At 45.6% G+C, this 18590-nt stretch overlaps 1 protein-coding gene across 5 annotated transcripts in view; it reads right to left on the bottom strand.

The window, feature by feature from the left end:
* The window catches only part of LRIG1 (leucine rich repeats and immunoglobulin like domains 1), a 127484-nt gene that overhangs the window by 70788 nt on the left and 38106 nt on the right, over positions 1 to 18590 (bottom strand). For 4 of the 5 annotated variants that reach the window (XM_021934252.2, XM_021934248.2, XM_021934247.2 and 1 more), the window contains exons 2-3: positions 17560 to 17631; positions 8083 to 8157 (exon numbers count right to left, since the gene is read on the bottom strand). Coding sequence is in view for 4 of the 5 variants with exons in the window: in XM_021934248.2 (XP_021789940.2) it covers positions 8083 to 8157; positions 17560 to 17631 (147 nt within the window). In the remaining variant the exon portion in view is untranslated. The remainder of the gene's footprint in view (positions 1 to 8082; positions 8158 to 17559; positions 17632 to 18590) is intronic. The other variant, XM_031663210.1, reaches the window with a different exon arrangement.

Here is an 18590-nt window from a genome sequence, read left to right as displayed (position 1 = left end):
CTGTATGACAACTGTCTGTCCACCCATCTTCCTCTGCAGCTAGACTGCCAGTTCCTCGAGGGCAGTAACTCCAGGCCCATAGGACCCGACCTGTTTGCTCATGCCAGGCCTTGTGTGGGGCATGTGCCGGCCAACTTCACAGCAGCCGTACAGATGAGCCCACAGTCTCCATCATGAACCAGCTGAGGTTTCTTCCACTTTTTCATCTCTTTTGCCCACTGTTGACCTGGAACATAGTCCCCAGGCTGGGAAAATGGGAGGAGAGTAATCTGGCCATAAACAATGCAGTGCTACAAAGGGGCAACAGGGCAGGTGTGGACCCCAGTAGGGTGGGGGAAAACACGCCCACCTTTCAGACACGCCTGTTAACTTCCATCTGGAAAAAGAGGTTCCATTCAAGTCTTAGCTGAGGATAAAGACTGATCAGATACGAGTAACGGATAATCAAAAGAACGGTAAGTGTGCTAAAACTGACTCCGGCCGGGGGAGAGGGGATGCTCAGCTGTAAGGGGAGCTGCCAGCACTCACCGGCTGAGAGAATAACAGGGCTCCTGCCACGCTGGGCTGCTCACGAAGCGCTCTCCACCTCTGCAGTAGCCAGTGAAGGTCTGCTGGGGAGACTTGAGTAGTCACCAACAAACAGCAAATTAAGCACAAGCAAATGTGTAACAGCCATGGGCCTCAAACCCTGAGCCACCCAGGTCTGTTCTGTCCGTGGTACTGGAGCTCACTCTGCCCACTGCCCCAGAGCCTTTCTCAGAAGCCATTACCAGGGCCATAGAGACCCACTGTCCTAAACAAATGCCTGCCTCCACACTGGTGACATTAGGAGTGGATCTACATAATTTACTGTCCCCCAAGGCCTAAACAGCTTGGTCAGAACTGACACATGAGCCTTGGGGCTCCCCCCAGCCCCATATGAGCCCCAGCAGAGGTTCTCAAAGCCAGGTTCCCAGGCCAGCAGCAGCGGCAGCATCACCTGGGAATTCATGAGCAAAGCAAATTCTCTTGTCCCATCTCAGACCCGTTGAGCCAAGCCAGAAACGAGGCTGAGACCCAGTGACCTGTGTCTCAGCAAGCCCTACAGGTGGTCTACCAGTGAGGGGAAGCTGCCATCTCCCAAGGGAACCGGCATGAGGTTTTATCCGGAAGAAACAATCAGCTCACATCAACAAAAATCTGGGCCAACAGGGCAGGAAGTGAATACATCTTTGAAAACTCAGAAGAGGAACAGAACTTTAGATAATTTTATTATATATATGTGTGTGTGTGTGTGTGTATTTCTCCCTGTTGTGCTGTTTTTTTTTTTGACTAGGGCTGTATCTTCCCCCTTTAGCATCAGGGAAACAAAACAGCTTCGGACTACTCAAGGAACAAAAGGCATTCACTTAAACTCAACCTGGGCCTTTTAAAACACAGCTTTGCTCACAGTTTCTTCCCAAAGTAGCTGCAGTCATTCACTCTGAACTCCACACTCTTAATGAGCATTCATGTTATTGCCAGAGCAACAGAATGCCAATAGCCCAGGTAAGGTTTACTTTTACACTGACACCCAAACGGACTGGCCATCCTTCAACAGTAAGGCTAAATCAGGTTGCTATGTGGGGGAAGCCTGTCCAAAGTAGCATGGGGACATATACTTGTTTTCATATTTTCTAACACGCTTGATTAGGTCCACTCTTAATCTGGTGACTGGTAGAGGGGCCAGCAGATAATTCCTCCGAAGGAAGAATGGGGTAACCCTTGGTCATGGGGAGCATCACCTCGACTGTACACACACCTATGGTGCCCACAGGTCCAGCTAGCAATAAATGCACAAAGAGCTCCACCATCTGAGATTACCACTCAACTTTTAAAGACAAATTCTTATTTCATCCCTCCAAAGATAAACATCACATGCAAAAACGTTTCACATCAATTCTTTATTATGCCAGTGAAGGATGCCTTTCTTCAGGAGATGCAATATGGAGAAAGTTTTAAGGGCAGGCAGTGAAGAGAAGGGCAAGATGTCTCAACCCAGCTCCTTAGATGGAGAATATGTCCCCCCATCCCCACATACACATGCAGTGGGAATGCCAGCCGCTGCCTGTGCCTCAGTATAATCTCACCTGTGCTTCAAGCCTGATTATTAACAACCTTAACTCAGGTCATGAGGCTGAGACTAACTTTGCGACATTGCATTCCAGGTCGCTTCCAGCTTGAGCCCCCTGAGGGACTCTCATTATTCCCCCCAGCCCTGAGCTGCAGCAGATCACAGCTGCCTCTCTCTAAGGCTCACTCTTTAATTATGCTTTAATGCGAATTGATCTTTGCATTAACGAGCCTGTAAAGAAGATTGATTTCGCCCCTCTTCTTTTCCAGAGGGTTTGCTAGGTACCCTGAGAGTTAAGTATTCCTATTGATTTTACTTCACCAACAGATCCAGCCAAGAAGAGGGCTCAGGCCTTCGCTGCCTCAGATCCCTCCAACCCCAACCAGGGATTCGTCCACTCTTCACTTGCCCCCAGGGAAGGGGGGAGGTGACCACCTCCCCTTGATCACAGGTAGGACACTGCATTTCTTTCCTTCCAAGTTTTATTCTCCAGAAATTACAATAGAGGGATGTTAAGTATCCTACCCTATCCTATCCTCCCCTATGGCCTTTTTTCCTTTTTTTTTTTTTTTTTTTTGAGACACTCTAGCCTTGTCTCCCAGGCTAGAGTGCAATGGTGTGATCTCAGCTCACTGCAACCTCCACCTCCCAGGTTCAAGTGATTCTCCTGCCACAGCCTCCCAAGTAGCTGGAATTACAGGCACCTGCCACCACACCCGGCTAATTTTTGTATTTTTAGTAGAAACGGGGTTTCGCCATGTTGGCCAGGCTGGTCTCCAACTCCTGACCTCGGGTGATCCACCTGCCTCAGCCTCCCAAAGTGCTGGGATTACAGGCATAAGCCACCATGCCTGGCCTTCCTATCCCTTTCATTTAATCACTTTCTCTTCAGCTAAGAGGTCACAGCAAAATATAAAGCCACCTCAGATATTTTTATTAAGTTATTTATATACTAAGTCTTGCAGGTTCATTTGTTAACAGGAGAGAAAAATGCTTTCCTCAAAAAGTTTTCAAGCAAGTGGTTACCAGGGACTAGGGTGAGGGATATAGGAAGTGACTGTTGAAGGAATATGGGTTTTTCTTGGCAGGGGATGGGGGGTGATGAAAATGTTCTAGCATTCTGTAGTGGTGATGGTTGTACAACACTGAGAATGTACTACAAGTGGCTTTTAAATGGTAAGTTAATGGTAAGTTTATCTTTTTAAATTTTCTGATTTTTTTGTGAGTATATAGTAGGTATATGTATTTATAGGATACATGACATGTCTTGATACAGGCATGCAGTGCATAATAATCACATCGTGGAGAATGGGGTCTCCACGCCCTCAAGCATTTATCCTTTGTATTACAAACAATCCAATACACTCTTAATCATTTTTAAATGTACAATTAAGTTATTATTGGCCGTAGCCACCCTGTTGTGCTATCAAATAGGTCTTCATTCTATTTTTTTTTTTTTTTTTTTTTTTGAGGCAGAGTGGCCCAGGCTGGAGTGCAGCGGCACGATCTCGGCTCACTGCACGCTCCGCCTCCCAGGTTCACGCCATTCTCCTGCCTCAGTCTCCTGAGTAGCTGGGACTATAGGTGCCCGCCACCACGCCCAGCTAATTTTTTATATTTTTAGTAGAGACAGGGTTTCACCGTGTTAGCCAGGATGGTCTCGATCTCCTAACCGTGTGATCTGCCCGCCTTGGCCTCCCAAAGCGCTGGGATTACAGGCGTGAGCTACCGCACCCAGCCATTCTTTCTATTTTTTTGTACCGATTGACCATCCCCACATCGCCTCCTCACGCCCCGGTACATTTATCTTATATCATTAAAAAAATAGTTTTGAAAAACATTTTTTCAAGATTAGAAGTAAAAGGCGTTTCAACGTGTTTTCAAATGCAACATAAACCTAATAAATTTTAATAGCAATATTACAAAGTCACAATTAATTGCGTGCCCCTAAATTTTGCCTAGGTCTTCCAGCTGGTCGAGGACACAGGCTGGGGGAGAGCAAATGACAAGGCACCATAAAGGGATGAGGTCTAGAAAAAAACCAGCTGGAGAAGTTGTTAGATGGACAAGGCCAACCCTATGGGTAACATGCTGCAGTCCATGCACAGGAGACAGAAGCTAAGGCCGACTATACCACATGCATTTTTACTCCCAGGACTGAAAAATTCAATGATTTTCACTGTCACCAATCTTCTCAACGGTACAAGTGCAGCAACACCACAGGAAAAGCAGGGATTTTTCCTTAACAGAAATATCATTTATGCATCAGACAAAATTACTGTTGCTGTGGGAATTGTAACATGAGTTTCCTGGATTTCAAATTAAAAAAAAAAAATGTCAAACATAAAAATCTACTGGCAGCTTCTGCCCCCATTTAACAAAAGTCTGTTTCTTTTTCTCAGCACTATTTTATGAAATTAGCTCCCTCACCGGAACCCAGTCTTATTAAGAGCTTTCCTTGCGTTCTATGCTTTCTGTTTATTAAGGACAAATGGCTCCGGCATTATCCTCAGAATAAGACGCAAATAAATCTGTTCCTTGACAAATATGTTAATTGAATTAGATTCCTTTAATCAGAAGGTATTAACCAATTGAAATTTTGCTGTATGACTCCAGTTCCCAAAACTATGGAAGTCTCTTTTGAAGCCCTGATAGAAAAAGCCAGGTGCAGAGCACTGCCTCTTCCCACGAGGCTCTCCCAACGGTGCCACCCAGCTCAGGAGGGCTCTGGTGTCTGGGAAGTCGGCTCGCTCCTGCATAAGCAGAATGAAACACAGAGAGAAAGGGCCAACTTTCAGAGGCAAAAGTCCATAATTATAGGTGTCCGAGCTGAAAATTAACAAACCTACTACTTCTGTGAAAAGATAGAAAGCAACAACAGTGGTTATTGGTCAGAGGGTAACTATGTCTTTTGTGATGTTATTGCCCCCACTCTCAACTTTCGGGTCACAAAGAGAATACACAAGCTTCGAGGGTACTTCTACCATCTGCTTCAACTTCCTCATTCAACGAATGAGAAAAAAAGCAATGTATGTATCCCATGTCACAACTACATTAGAGACGGTAGGACCCACACCTGGCCCCGACTTTTCTGTGATGCATCTACCTATAAACTTGTCCCAAGAAAGTTGTCTGCGCTCCTATCACTCACATGGCCTCAGCAGACATTTGCTCTATTCTCTGTGCACATTTTGATTATTTTTTTCTGATCCTCTGTCTGCCCACAAAAATGGAATAAGAATTTGAGGATTAAGGACTATAAGCATCTAACTATTAACTACCACATTTTCAAATGATGTGTTGAGGCTTCCGCTTCTCCTTGGGACAGCCTCTGGGCCACAACCGCAGGGGCACAAAAAGTGCCTGCTAAATATTTACAGAACACGTGACACCCTTCAGTTCACTAGTTCCGAAAAGTAACAGACACATCAGCAAAACCTGCTGTTCAAAGCCTGGATGACCGGAATCATCATGTGGACGGGGCTGCTAAGTCTTCTGCCTTCATTGGTTAGGATGAGGAAGGTGGTTCTTTGGGCTATAAAACGATGCTCACCCACTGCCTGCTCTGTTGTTTTCTCCCTTGTCCTTCGCACGGTCCACTTGGGAAATACAGAAAAGGCATGAAGGATTATCAATAATCCAGCCGCTCAGATGTCACACTGCTAACCTAACTTGCCAGCACTGAATCCAGGCATCCAGTCTAAGAACGGGGAACACAGGCACCTCAGAGAAAACCAAGATAGAGCCCCTTCAGTTTCTGTCGTTTCAGAGAAATCACTGACCAAATCAGGTGGTGCCCAACTTCAAGCCAAAGAGCTGGCTGCCAGTGCTAACCTGCATTTTCCAAACTGAATCCAAACAGGGAGCAAGTCTTTTTTTTCTCTCTCTTGCTTTACGTATTTCAATGCTGTCTAATGGAATAGCAGGAACAAGGCCAAACAGCCCCACTTCTCTTGGCACTTGGGCCAAGGAACAGAAATGTATTTTTAGTCAGCAGAGCAAGGTGCAATTCGAACTGCCACAGGCCCATGGGGCGAGCTGGGGGCCCTGCCTGCCTCTGGCACAGCGTGGTTCAGAGTCACCTGCCGTGCTCCTGCCCCGAGTGCATGGGGTTATATAAAGGAGTGATGTAAAGGCATTTGTATCCGGTCTCAGTTCCACTTCTCACTTTTGCAACTTAGAAGACCTCCAGGGAGGCTCAGTTTCTTCTCTGATAACACAGAGATACTCTCTGTGGCCCTAGCTTCCTCACCATGTGAGGAACAGGAGGAGTTACATCAGCATTTCTCAAACTTGAACTCGTGGACAAACGGCCAGGGCCCTTGTTAAATGGAGCTTCTGATCCAGTAGTGTTGGCATCAAGCCTGAGGTTCTGCATTTCTAACAAGCTCAAGGCTAACTCAATACTGATGGTCCATGACCTGTGTTTTAAGCGGCAAGGAGCTCCTAGCATCTTCAAGTGCTTTGCTTTATTGACACACAACAGGTTATCACATCCCTATTAGCCTCACATAAGATGAACTCATTGATTAAGCCAAAAATTAAACACCTTCCAGATGCTGGGCCCACATACCAGGTGGGTACAAAATAAAGTCAGACCTTTACCCGTCAAGGGAACAAAGGGCCACAAACCTTCCTTCCAGCACTTTACAGGAACAAGGACTGACTCTTAAATCCTGTGGCCTTAAAGGTGAGATCCTGCCGAGATCCAAGGAGCTAGGTGACAACTAGCTACCAGCCAACAACAGTATCCACCATTTGTCAAACATTCCCACACAATGCTGGGAGCTTCATATACATTCCACTCCCCCAGGTCTCACTTTCTTCATGTATAAAATGGGTCAAAAACCATTATGTAAATGAGAGAAATGAGGTTCAGAGAGACTAGGTCATCTGTTCAGGGCACACAGTGAGTTGCAATTCTAACCCCCCACATTCTCCTGCAATCCCACAATGCCATGAAAAGGGTTAAGCCCAAGACCATGTTTCACAGGGACACAGCACCTCCTGAACACAGGGCGTGCTGCCAGCCAAAGATCCAAGATCTGTAAGCTATGCCAGCACTCTTATTAATAGCACCTTCCTGCAAAGTTTCTCTGCTCGGCCTGCCGAGCCTCAGTATTGAGATAAGATTCACACAGGTGAGCAAACGAATTATAAAACCAGCAAAATCAGAATAAAATTAAACTATGCAAGCCTGGAGTGGAAACAGGAAATTCAGTGTGAAGAGGGAGGTGCTCTGCTGGGGAAGCTGCCAATAAAATCTGGCAGAGAAAATTGTTGGACTCATGGCTGGTTTATCTGGAAAGTCTTCTGGGCGAGTTTAAAACAAGCAAGCTCCTCCACCTGACTGCTGAAGAAATAGGGGTAGGACCAGTGCTCAGTTCTCTAGCAAAAGTCTGTAACAGCACAAATGATAGTACTCCCAATGGGTGCCTTCCTGTCTTTTTAGCTAAGGCCCTTCATTTGCTTTTGCATTTCCAGTGTGCTGTGTATAAAAAATAGACTGTATCTTATCTAACACTTGACCATGACAACATACTTTTACATTGATCCCAGACGCCTGGGGGTACTTTCTTTTTCTTAAAGCCATAAAGTAAACTGAGTCACATTACCAAATTCACTGGCACAAAGATGAGCTTGCTGTCTTATAATTGACACTGCTTCCTTTAACTCCAGTTTTATTTGAAGTTGCAGCTTAATCAACCACAGAAGCAAGAAATCTAGTTCCATATACCTCTGGGCATTAAAAAAAAAAAGACCTACTTTCTTGCAAATTAAAGATGAGGTAAAACTTCCAGCTTTTAATTCTGCAAACCCCAAAAGAAGCAAGCAAAGCATCTGTCGTAATCATTAGGGCCACATGAAGAGAGGTCTTTCTTCACCAGCGAGCACATGAACTCAAGTTATCCTGCCACAAGGTATCAGCAAGGCAACAAACGCCATGGCCCCACCACACAACCCAGAGTCCCCCAAACGGCACCACTTACAGAAAGAGAGAGACGACATGTGATGAAGCAGCGCCCAGGGATGGTATGGCTGTCAACTCATTATTATTGAGGTACCTGTAACAACAACAAGAAATTAATCATGTAAAGCATTTAAATTAGTCTGAAATCATACGCATACGAGAGAAATAAACGAACGTTGCTGAATCTGCCACAGTAAACCTATATTCTAATGTTGGAGAAAAGAGAAAGAATTTAGCAGTGGGTTTTCAAAGGGAAAGAAGTCACATGAGGTCACAAAAACTAGCTATTGATCACACCCATGGCTAGAAATAAACACTAACGGGAAGCATCTCCTATCTGCCATCAGCTTCGCATAGAACTCAGAAATCAAGACAAGGAACGGTGAGAACAAGCCAAGAGGCAGGTTCGGGACAAAAGTGCCCCTAAGACCATCGGTGAGAACACTCCCCATGGGCCGAAATTTGCCCTTGCAAGGGGCAACAAGTGTGGAACAAGAGCCAGAGACTCACATCCTGGCTCACATGGAGTTCTGAGGGGCTTGGGACACATGGGGCCAATTATTTCAGTGCCTCATCTGTGAAATAACAAGGGAACTGGACTCAGGGACTCTCTTCCATTTGAGGTTCCAGCTGGACTCTGATGAGCCTCTGGATGCATCCCCCAGAAAAATGAACATATATGCACACACTTTTGTGCATAAACACTTTGAAAATTCTCCACAGACGAGATTTGCTCTCCAAGCTCCCTTCCTGCTCAAATAGTCCAAATCTGTATTTCCATAGTTAATATCTCTTAACGGAAGGGGAAACCCACGAACCAAAGCTCAGCTCGCCTGGTCTGCCCCCAGAGGCTGTGCAATCTGGCCTCCTTACATGGACATGTATTTCCAAATCTGGGAAGAGAACCCAAAATCAGACTTGCAAAGTGAGCCCAACAATCCTGAAGAAAACCAAAGCACAGTGTTCAGGCTTTCTGCCAGGTGATGGGCTAGAAATAAATTACTTGCGATGCAAAGTCAAGGGGATAAAACTCGGTTCTCTTATTCTCAGTTTTTTAAGGGAGGTACATCTAACACAGAGCATCTTGTTTCTGTTTGAAGACAAGGCAACTGAAATGACAGCTGTACTCATACAAGTATACAGCTAGCATGTGCTTGAATAAAATAATCTGGTTGTCTGCCATCTTTTATAGAAATGAATAGAAGGAAAAAAAAAAAAAGGAAAGGCCTTGAATTATCCCATTTGCTTTCTTCAGTGCCAAAGCCAGTTAGGGATGAAGCTTGGCAATTACTGGGCTGTGGGACACAGAATGCCTGTTTCAATAGCTTCATGGCTGAAGCATCTGGCAGAGAGAAGGCAGATCCGTATCATGTGGCAAATCCTTTCTCCACTTAAAGGGCCCTTGTTTGTGTGTTGAAACAGACAATTAATTACTTTAACAGTCTCTTATCTGACTGCCCCCTAAATCAGATTGTTTCTGCTTCACCTTTTATCTCCTCCAACCCTGCTGTGATCCATTTCCCATCCACATGCAGGGACACTGAAAACTCTCCATTAGTCTTAATCTCAGCTAATAAATTGTCATAGTACCCATCAACGCGCCTATTATTACAAGAGACCCCCAGGTTTTATCAGAGCAAGAAAAACTAAGGTCGGGCACCTGCTGCCAATCAGGCAGCTTGCCTAAGAACTCTTTCGTTGCTTGCGATTTATTCTGAAACCCAGAGAATGGTGGTAACAAAAACAAACGCAGATAAATTAATGAAGGCTGACTATGTGCCAGGCACAGCTCTAAGAGTTTTTCAGTATATTCATGCATCTTTACAGCCCTCGGAAACAGGTCTCAGGAACATTTCCACTGCACCAATGAGGAAACTGAAACACAGACATTAAGTAGTTTGACCAAGGTCGCCAGCAGTAAGTGGTAGTGGCCCAGGGTGCCTAGCCCCAAAGTCTAGGTTCTTCCTCATTACCTTCTAGTTCTTTATTTCAGCAAAAACTCGACATGCCTCGTGCACTTTCACCATCACAACAACTTTGAGTCAGGTACCAGGGTAACTACTACCATTCTCTACATTACAGGTAAGTTCTCTAGGCCAGTTTAAGTCACTAGCCTAGGATCACACAACTAGAGAGGACCCGGCCAAGAGCTGAGAAAAGTATGACAGAGAGGAGAGCAACATGCTCAAAGGCCAGCTGGAAAGCTCGTAATCCCTTAGGTAACAGCACAGTTGTTTTTCAGCCAGCTTAGGATCTCACTTGATTTTAAACCTGAAACAAAGCGTAGGGACTTCTCTGCAGGGGGCTACGCCTGATGAGCTTGGTCTCAGGCCAGGCCTACCGTATCTGTGACAAACTGCTCCACCCAATTTCACAGAAATAAATGAACAAGGGAAGGGGGCATCATGATATTTCGAAACGTGACAGATCTGCTGGAAGTGGAGCATAGAGGGACGGTGGACCAGGGCTGGAGCTCAACTGGGCCTTGTATGTCTAGATAAGCAGCCCCGAGTCAACAGGCTCAGTCAGAAACAGCAGGCTCTGGTGGCATCAGGGCTGCCTGACTTACAGGGAGGACACTCGGAGCCCCCACGAGAGGCCCTGCCCAGTAAGCTTACTTCCAGATCATTTCTACTGAAAAAAGAACCGCTATTCCGAGTAAGTCTGTTAGCTCCACCACTGCTGGCCCCCTTTTTGTTCACTCTGTCCCCTGTTGAAACAAGAAGACTCTCCTCAGAAGGCAGCAAAGGCCCAGCTCACTCTGAGATGCAATGAACTTCTTGCCAGACTGAAATAGAGACTGGTCAAAAATAGCACAGCTACAGCTTTGAGGGGAGAGGCACTCAGGAAGTTTAGCAGAGTCTCCATGAAAAAGGAAATTTTCAGAATTAAAGATTGTGCCTGAGGAAATTTTTTTAAATATCTAGGGTTGTACAGTCTTCTATCCCTCACCCCTTAGCCGCCATCCCTCCCCAATTTACTTCCCCCGCTGACTCCCATCTCCCCACAAAATTTACTTCCATCCAAGGCCCTAAAAATCTCTCTGAAACGTCTGGCCTCTATTGCTAAACCTTTTCCTGATGATTCAGGATTAAGAAGTGCCTCAGATGCACAGGGGTTTTGGAAGCAGGGCCACTTAATAACTGTATTCTGCTTTAGTTACTGGAGAATAATGTATACTAACAAATTGATTTGGTGAGACTTTATGATACATGGTTTCTACACAAGATAGCCAGATAAAATTATTTTAGCATAGGATACAATTACTTTAACAAAATAAACAATAATAAAGGTGAACATCTACTATGTGCCAGATTCTGTCCTAAGTTTTCTATGTGCAATATCTCACTGAACAATATGCCAACACTTTGAGGAAAATACTAAATTATCACCTCTCTTTAAGAAAGGAAACTGAGGCAGTTACGGAGCAGGGATTATTAGGATGGGATTATACGGCTCAGATATTTAAATCAGACAGATCTTGGTTCACTCAACTCCAGTTGTATCCTTTATCAATCCAATGCTAAACATGTCACTCAGTCTTGCTCTCCCTTACTTCCCTCTTCTGAAGAATGTAAATAATACAAGTACCAGCTTTGTAGGGTTTTGGGAGGATCCAGCTGAAATAATTAAACCTAAGATCTTAGGATACAGCCAGATACACAGAATATGCTTAAGAAGTGGCAGTAGGGCCAGGCATGGTGGCTCACACCCGTATCCCGGCCCTTTGGGAGGCCAAGGCGGGAGGATCGTTTAAGCCCAGTAGTTCAAGACTAGCCTGGACAACATGACAAAACCCATCTCTACAAAAAATTAGCCAGGAGTGGTGGTGCATGCCTGTAGTCCCAGCTACTCAGAAGGCTGAGGTGGGAGGATCACTTGAGCCTGGGAATTTGAGTCTGCAGTCAGCTATGACCATACCACTGTACTCCAGCCTGGGCAACAGAGTGGGATCCTGTCTCCAAAACAACAACAACAACAAAAAAGTGATAGTAATTCACAGCTAAAAAGTAGTACCCCAAAATGACAACCCTCATTATTTCAACCTCTTCCTAAACATACTACCATCCCCCACACCCCAGCTCACACACACCCACTGTGGGGAGCAACAGCCTGACAGAAAGGGATGAGCCACAAATACCCAATGGCAGGGCACACTTGAGGCTTCCTCACCAGGTCAGTGGCCCTGGCAAGCACACGGCAGCACCCACAGCAGGCACTCGTGGGCCAGGCGGCAGTAATGTGATCTGAGGGCAGTTTCTACAGAGGACTATATAAATAGCCCCTCTTATTAATAGAGGAGCCTGCTGGCCAGGACCTCAGCTGGAGGCACTCCCTGGTGGGCTTTCCTCAGGGCTGTGGGCAGTGAAGACCGTGTGGCTTGGACACAGCTGCACAAGTGTCCTCATGTCCTCCAGGGGCCTCGCCTTCTCTCTCCAGCCGGCACACGATGTCATGTGGTTCTGAGGCCTCCAGAATAAAACCACTGCTAAACCACCGCCTGCTGTTTTGCCAGCCTGTGGCTCCATTCTCACTGAGGGCTACAGACTGAAGGCTCTGTAAGGTCTGGGAGAGCTGACAGCGCCGAGGCAACACTGGAGACTGGTTAATTTTGAAGCAATAGCGTGTCAGCTATGATTTTTTTTCTTTTTTGCAATATCCTTCCCCACCTCCTGACGCCTCACACCTAACAGCCTCTTTCTGTCTCCATGACTTTTTAGAATTCCCTTAGGGAAAGGCCTGGGTCTTTATCAGTGAGAAGTTCTACTATTCTAGGCATCAGGGAATTCATCTCATCCATCTCACAGAACAGGGAGTGACACCAGGGATAGGAAGCACAATGGCAAGACATTCAACCTATCAGCCTGCAAAGATTCATTTCTAAACAATGCACCCAGCTTGGAGGGCTGGGCAGTTCCAAAAGTAGCAGGAGGGAAGAGGGATAATATTCAGTGAGCCTCTCCCATGTGCAAGGCCCTGTGCATCATCTTAATAACTATAATAACATCAACAAAGTGTTATGATGTCAATGTTACAGAAGAAAGAAAGCAAACGCTGAGGCACTAAGTAAACTGTCTAGGGTCTCAGGACCCTAGTAAGGGGCAGAACCAGAAATCAAACGTGAGTCTGCTTGCTACCAAAATGAGAGTTTTTCCCACCACATCACATTGAATCCCTAAGATATGACCTCTGTCTTAATACTCCCTATACTTGGAAGGTACTGTTGCCATAGAGCGTGTGGACTAGGATTACACTGGAGAACATAGGTCAAATTCTACCACTCACTAGCCATGCAGTTTCAGCCAAATCCCATGCCTCAGTTCCTCTTCATCTTCAGTTGACTGTGAGGGTTAAGATGAAGGATGTAGGAAATTAAGGTAGTGTAGCCTCAAGGTCAGCACAGGTTTTGAATTCAACTCTCAAGCTTTACCAACCATGTGACACTGTGCAAGTTTCTTTAACTTTTCTAAGTATCTGTTTCCTCTTCTGCAAAGCAGAGAAACTCCTTTTATTTTTCTTACTTTTTTTTCAGAGACAGGGTCTTGCTCTGTTGGGTGGAGTGCACAGTGTGAACATGGCACGCTGAAGTCTCAATCTCCTGGGCTCGAGCAATCTTCAGGCCGCAACCTCCCAAGAACCTGGGATTACAGGCATGGGCCACTATGTCCAGCTAATTTTTTATAGAGACAAGGCATCACTTTGTTGCTCAGGCTGGTCTCAAATTCCTGGGCTCAAGTGATCCTTCTGCACCCAGATGAAAAAATGCTTACAAAGAAAATGTTTTAAGGGGCTGAGTGTGGGGCCTTACACCTGTAATCCCAGCACATTGGGAGGCTAAGGCGGGCAGATCACATGAGGCCAGAGTTCGAGACCAGCCTGGCCAACATGGCGAAATCCCATCTCTACTAAAAATACAAAAATTAGCTGGGCATGATGGTATACACCTGTAATCCCAGCTACTTGGGAGGCTGAGGCATGAGAATCACTTGAACCCAGGAGGTGGAGGTTGCAGTGAGCTGAGATCACGCCACTGCACTCCAACCTGGGTGACAGAGCAACACTCCATCTCAAAAAAAAAAAAAAAAGAAAGAAAATGTTTTGTATCAGGCAAGGTGTGGTGGCTCATGTCTGTAATCCTAGCATTTTGGGAGGCCGAGGCGGGCAGATCACCTAAGGTCAGGAGGTCAAGACCAGCCTGGCCAACATGGTGAAATCCCATCTCTACTTAAAATATAAAAATTAGCTGGGCACGGTTGCAGGCACCTGTAATCCCAGTTACTCGGGAGGCTGAGGCAGGAGAATCACTTGAACCGAGGAGGCGGAGGTTGCCGTGACCCAAGATTGCGCCACTGCACTCCAGCCTAGGAGACAAAAGCCAAACTCCATCTCAAAAAAAGAAAAAACAAAATGTTTTGTATCACAGAGTTGGTGTTAGGGTTAAGTGATGTCATATTCCCCAAAGGTTTACTAGCACACTGCTACAATTACTGTGACTGTTCCTAAGTGAGAAATATATTTTTAAGACTCATAACCAGTATCTCCAATGAAGATACTGGTGGGAGTGCTCAGTTCTAGAGCTGGGTGAGTTCTCAGTTCTAGAACTCTAAGAAGTGCTGAGTACAGGCTGCAGGTCATGGGAGCCAAAATAAACGAAAGTTGAAAGCCTGTCTAGGCAAGGAACAAGAGGAACAGGGAGTTAGAACAACACTGATAATGCTCACCAGAGCATGTCCCATGCCTGCCCCTGATAGACAGGGGTCAATGAGGGTTGAAACCATAAAAGGACCTAGCCTCTGGCCACATCCCCCTGCCCTCTTGCATGCCAGGCACAGTGGCCCTCAGCCTGCTCCCTTCTTGAGGCTTTGTACTTGCAGTGCTCCCTGTCCTCATCATTCACACCTGCTCAGTCATTACCTTCCTGATCATACTGTTTCTGTTATCATGCCTCCAAAATTCTTCATACAAAAAATGCTCCCACATTACTCTGTTCTATTTCCCCCATACCACTTATCTCCAGTAAGTCTTACCGGTTTCCTTATTCAGTCCATGGCTTCCCTCCACTTAATGTAAACTCAGTGAGAGGAGAGGTTTGTCTGCAGGGTTGGAATTGGGTAGGGAGGGGCACAAAATTTAAGAGACAGCCAAAAACCCAATCACCAAGACAAATACTATATTAATGTAATATTTTTTAAATATGCAGATGAATGCAAAACAAAATTCATGATGAACAAAATATGAAAAGTTTAAATCAAGACAAAATCAGCAACAGCACCATGTGAAGCCATCCTGGAACCAGAGGCAAAAGGATAGGAATTAGTAATACTAATCCTATCTTGATCTAAGCTTTTTATATTTTACTCATTTTTCTTTTTATATTCATTTTGACTTTCAAAATACTCTATCAAAATATCCTTTATCTTGACTGCTGAGTCTCTGGTGTCCCCACAAATTATGCGCCTGTGTTGGGTGCCTCACTTGCCCCTGCCCAGTCCCAGCCCTCTTTGTGTCTTGTTCACTCCTGTAGCCCCAGCACCCAGAATAGCACCTGGACAGAGCAGATGCTTAAGTATTCAATGAAAGCTTGAATGATGCTAGAGAGAATTCCCCAATTTTGTCCAGTCCTAAAAGAAAACACTAAGTTTGCAGATGTACACAGAATTTGAATATATTCTAACCACAAGCATTAAAGACAGCTTGGATCAGGGAAAGCACTGGGTTACAAACCTAACAAGCTCCATGATGGACTGAGTTTATCACCTTGGTGACTATGATGGGCTGAACTGTGTTCCCCTAGAGTTCATATGTTGAAGCTCTAACCTCTAGTACCTTAGAATGTGACTGCATTTGGAGATGGTGTCTTTAAAGAGGTGATGGGCCCTGATCCAATAGGACTGATGTCTTTATAAGAAGAGGAAATCTGGACACACACAGAGACACCATGCATGCACACAGAGGAGAGAGCACGTGAGGGCACAGTGCAAGGCCTCGGAAAAAACCAACCCTGCCAGTACCCTGATCTTGGACCTCCTGTGTCCAGACTGTGAAAAGATGAATTTCTGCTGTTTAAGGCACCCAGCCTGTGCTATTTGTTTGTTATGGCAGCAGCCTTAGCAAACTAACACAGTGACCCACTTCAAACTTCCTTTCCCCTGCCACGGGCTCACTGATCCTCTGGGAGAATGACAGTCCTAGAGAAACCATTTCCAAGGCCCCTTCCTGTTCTGATGCTTCTTTAACTGTAGAAGCCTAAACCTTTTTAAAACAAAAGCAGAAATTATAAACGCCAATCTAGAGAATCTGGAGATGAGGGTACGGAATGCAAGTATTTTGCAAATTGTACCAGCTGATGAAATTCAAATTTATTTAGATATGTCATCAATAATGGAATCAAAGAATAACAAGTAAGCCCGGGTGCAGTGGCTCACACCTATAACCCCAGCACTTTGGGAGGCCAAAGCAGGAGGATCACTTGAGGTCAGGAGTTCAAGACCAGCCTGACCAACATGGCGGAACCCCATCTCTACTAAAAAAATTAGCTGGATGTGGTGGCACACACCTGTAGTCCCAGCTACTCGGGAGGCTGAGGCAGGAGAATGGCGTAAACCCAGGAGGCGGAGCTTGCAGTGAGCGGAGATCGCGCCACTGCATTCCAGCCTGGGGGACAGAGCAAGACTCCGTCTCAAAAAAAAAAAAAAAAAAAAAAAAAAAACCATAGTGTACCGTTTGATCCTGAAATTACATATGTACACGTGATAGTTTTTACTAGGTGTTCACAATGGGTACGCCTGGGTGAGAATACTGGTGATTTTCATTCTTCACACATTTCTGTAGTTGCCAATTTTTCTACAGTATGTATACTACATATATGTGAAGGTTTCTATAAAGTCTCCATGGAATTAAAATACCTGATAATCCTGACATCCACATCAAAAACAGAATACGTTAAAAGGAAGAAAAGATTGCAGCCTGATTTACAAGACACTGCAAGGGACAGCAAGCCTAGAGCTCCAAAGGCAGTCATCCTAGCTCTGCTTGGAGGTGGAGGGGAACAGGTAAGCCTCTATAGTCCATCCTTCCATAACTTTACTTCCTGGGAAATACAGGTGGGCTGGCATCACATGCCACTGTTGAGTAGGCTGATCAGCCTTCCCGGGAACTGTGACAAAGTACCAGCCCAGGTTGTGTCACTCCAGTTACAAGGCTTCCCACAATGGAGGGACTCTGCTATACACCCACCATGCGCCCAGGATTTCCAGGAGCTCTATGCCTGCTGGGTTGTAACACACCCTTTATGGACAGCCTAGGAAGAACAGAGAGCCTAGGGAAAGGGAGAGATAAGCAGGAATAGAATTTGTCAACACAGCCCATACACAAATGTTCCTTCCTACAAGTTTAGACTGCAGATCTAGGGGAGTGAGCGATGCTGCAACACGAGAGGATTTTCCCAAAGAGCTCTCCATCCTTCCAACCACCAGAGGTTTAGGGGAAGACTCACACTTCCTGTAGATTTGGCAAGTCCTCAAAACCAGCAGGGTCAATCTCAGAGAGTTTGTTGTAACTCAGGTTTCTGGTAAAGACAGAGAGAGAAAAAAAAACAGAATCAACACTTGGCATCATACCCAGGATTCAGAAATCTTCTCTTGTCCTGCTCCCCCAACCCTCAAAATCCAAGCCCCCACCCCAGGATCATGTGTTAAGTAACTGTATTGATACTGAGATTCACAGACAAACCCCTCCCCACCTACATCCATAAATAAGGCACTCCAAGCAACTCTGTGAAAACCCAAATGACCTGAGATGGGCTAAACCCAAATGAATTTCAATCAGTATCATTTCACTATTAACAACTTAGAAAGAAATTCCAAGGTAAGCCAGTCCCTGGTCCAAACGCTTTGCACCATATCAAGTCCAATGCTATTCTTAATGGCATTTTTTAAAAATTAATGTTTTACTAAGTATCAACATCAAGCAGCAGTAAAGGAGAAAAGGGCGGGGGGGGAACTCCTTCACTGTCTAAACCAGTGGCTCTCAACCAGGTATGATTCTGCCCCCCAGAGGACACTTGGCAACGTCTAGAGACATTTTTGGTTGTTGCAACTGGTGGCAGGGAGCGGGGGGTGTTACTGGCATCTGATGAATAAAAGCCAAAGATGGCCGGGCGCGGTGGCTCAAGCCTGTAATCCCAGCACTTTGGGAGGCCGAGACGGGCGGATCACGAGGTCAGGAGATCGAGACCATCCACCATGGCCCCAGCACCAATTTGAAACCCGTCTCTACTAAAAAATACAAAAAAGCAGGAGAGTGGTGAGCAGCCTGTCCCATACTCGGGAGGCTGAAGGAGCAGGAGAATTAAAGCGTGAACCGGGGCCGGAGGAGCGCAGTGAGAGCTGAGATCCTGGCCACTCCAGCCTAGGCGACAGGCAGACTCAGTCTCAAAAAAAAAAAGAAAAGCCAAAGATGCTGTTAAATATCTGCACAGAGCGGCCCTGCACACAGGCTGCCAGCCCTAAATATCAATCCTAGGAT

The sequence above is a fragment of the Papio anubis genome, chromosome 2 (genome assembly GCF_008728515.1).
Source record: "Papio anubis isolate 15944 chromosome 2, Panubis1.0, whole genome shotgun sequence".
Taxonomy (NCBI): Eukaryota; Metazoa; Chordata; class Mammalia; order Primates; family Cercopithecidae; genus Papio; species Papio anubis.
The sequence above is the reverse complement of the archived record's forward strand: the minus strand, read 5'-3'. Positions and strand labels throughout refer to the sequence as shown.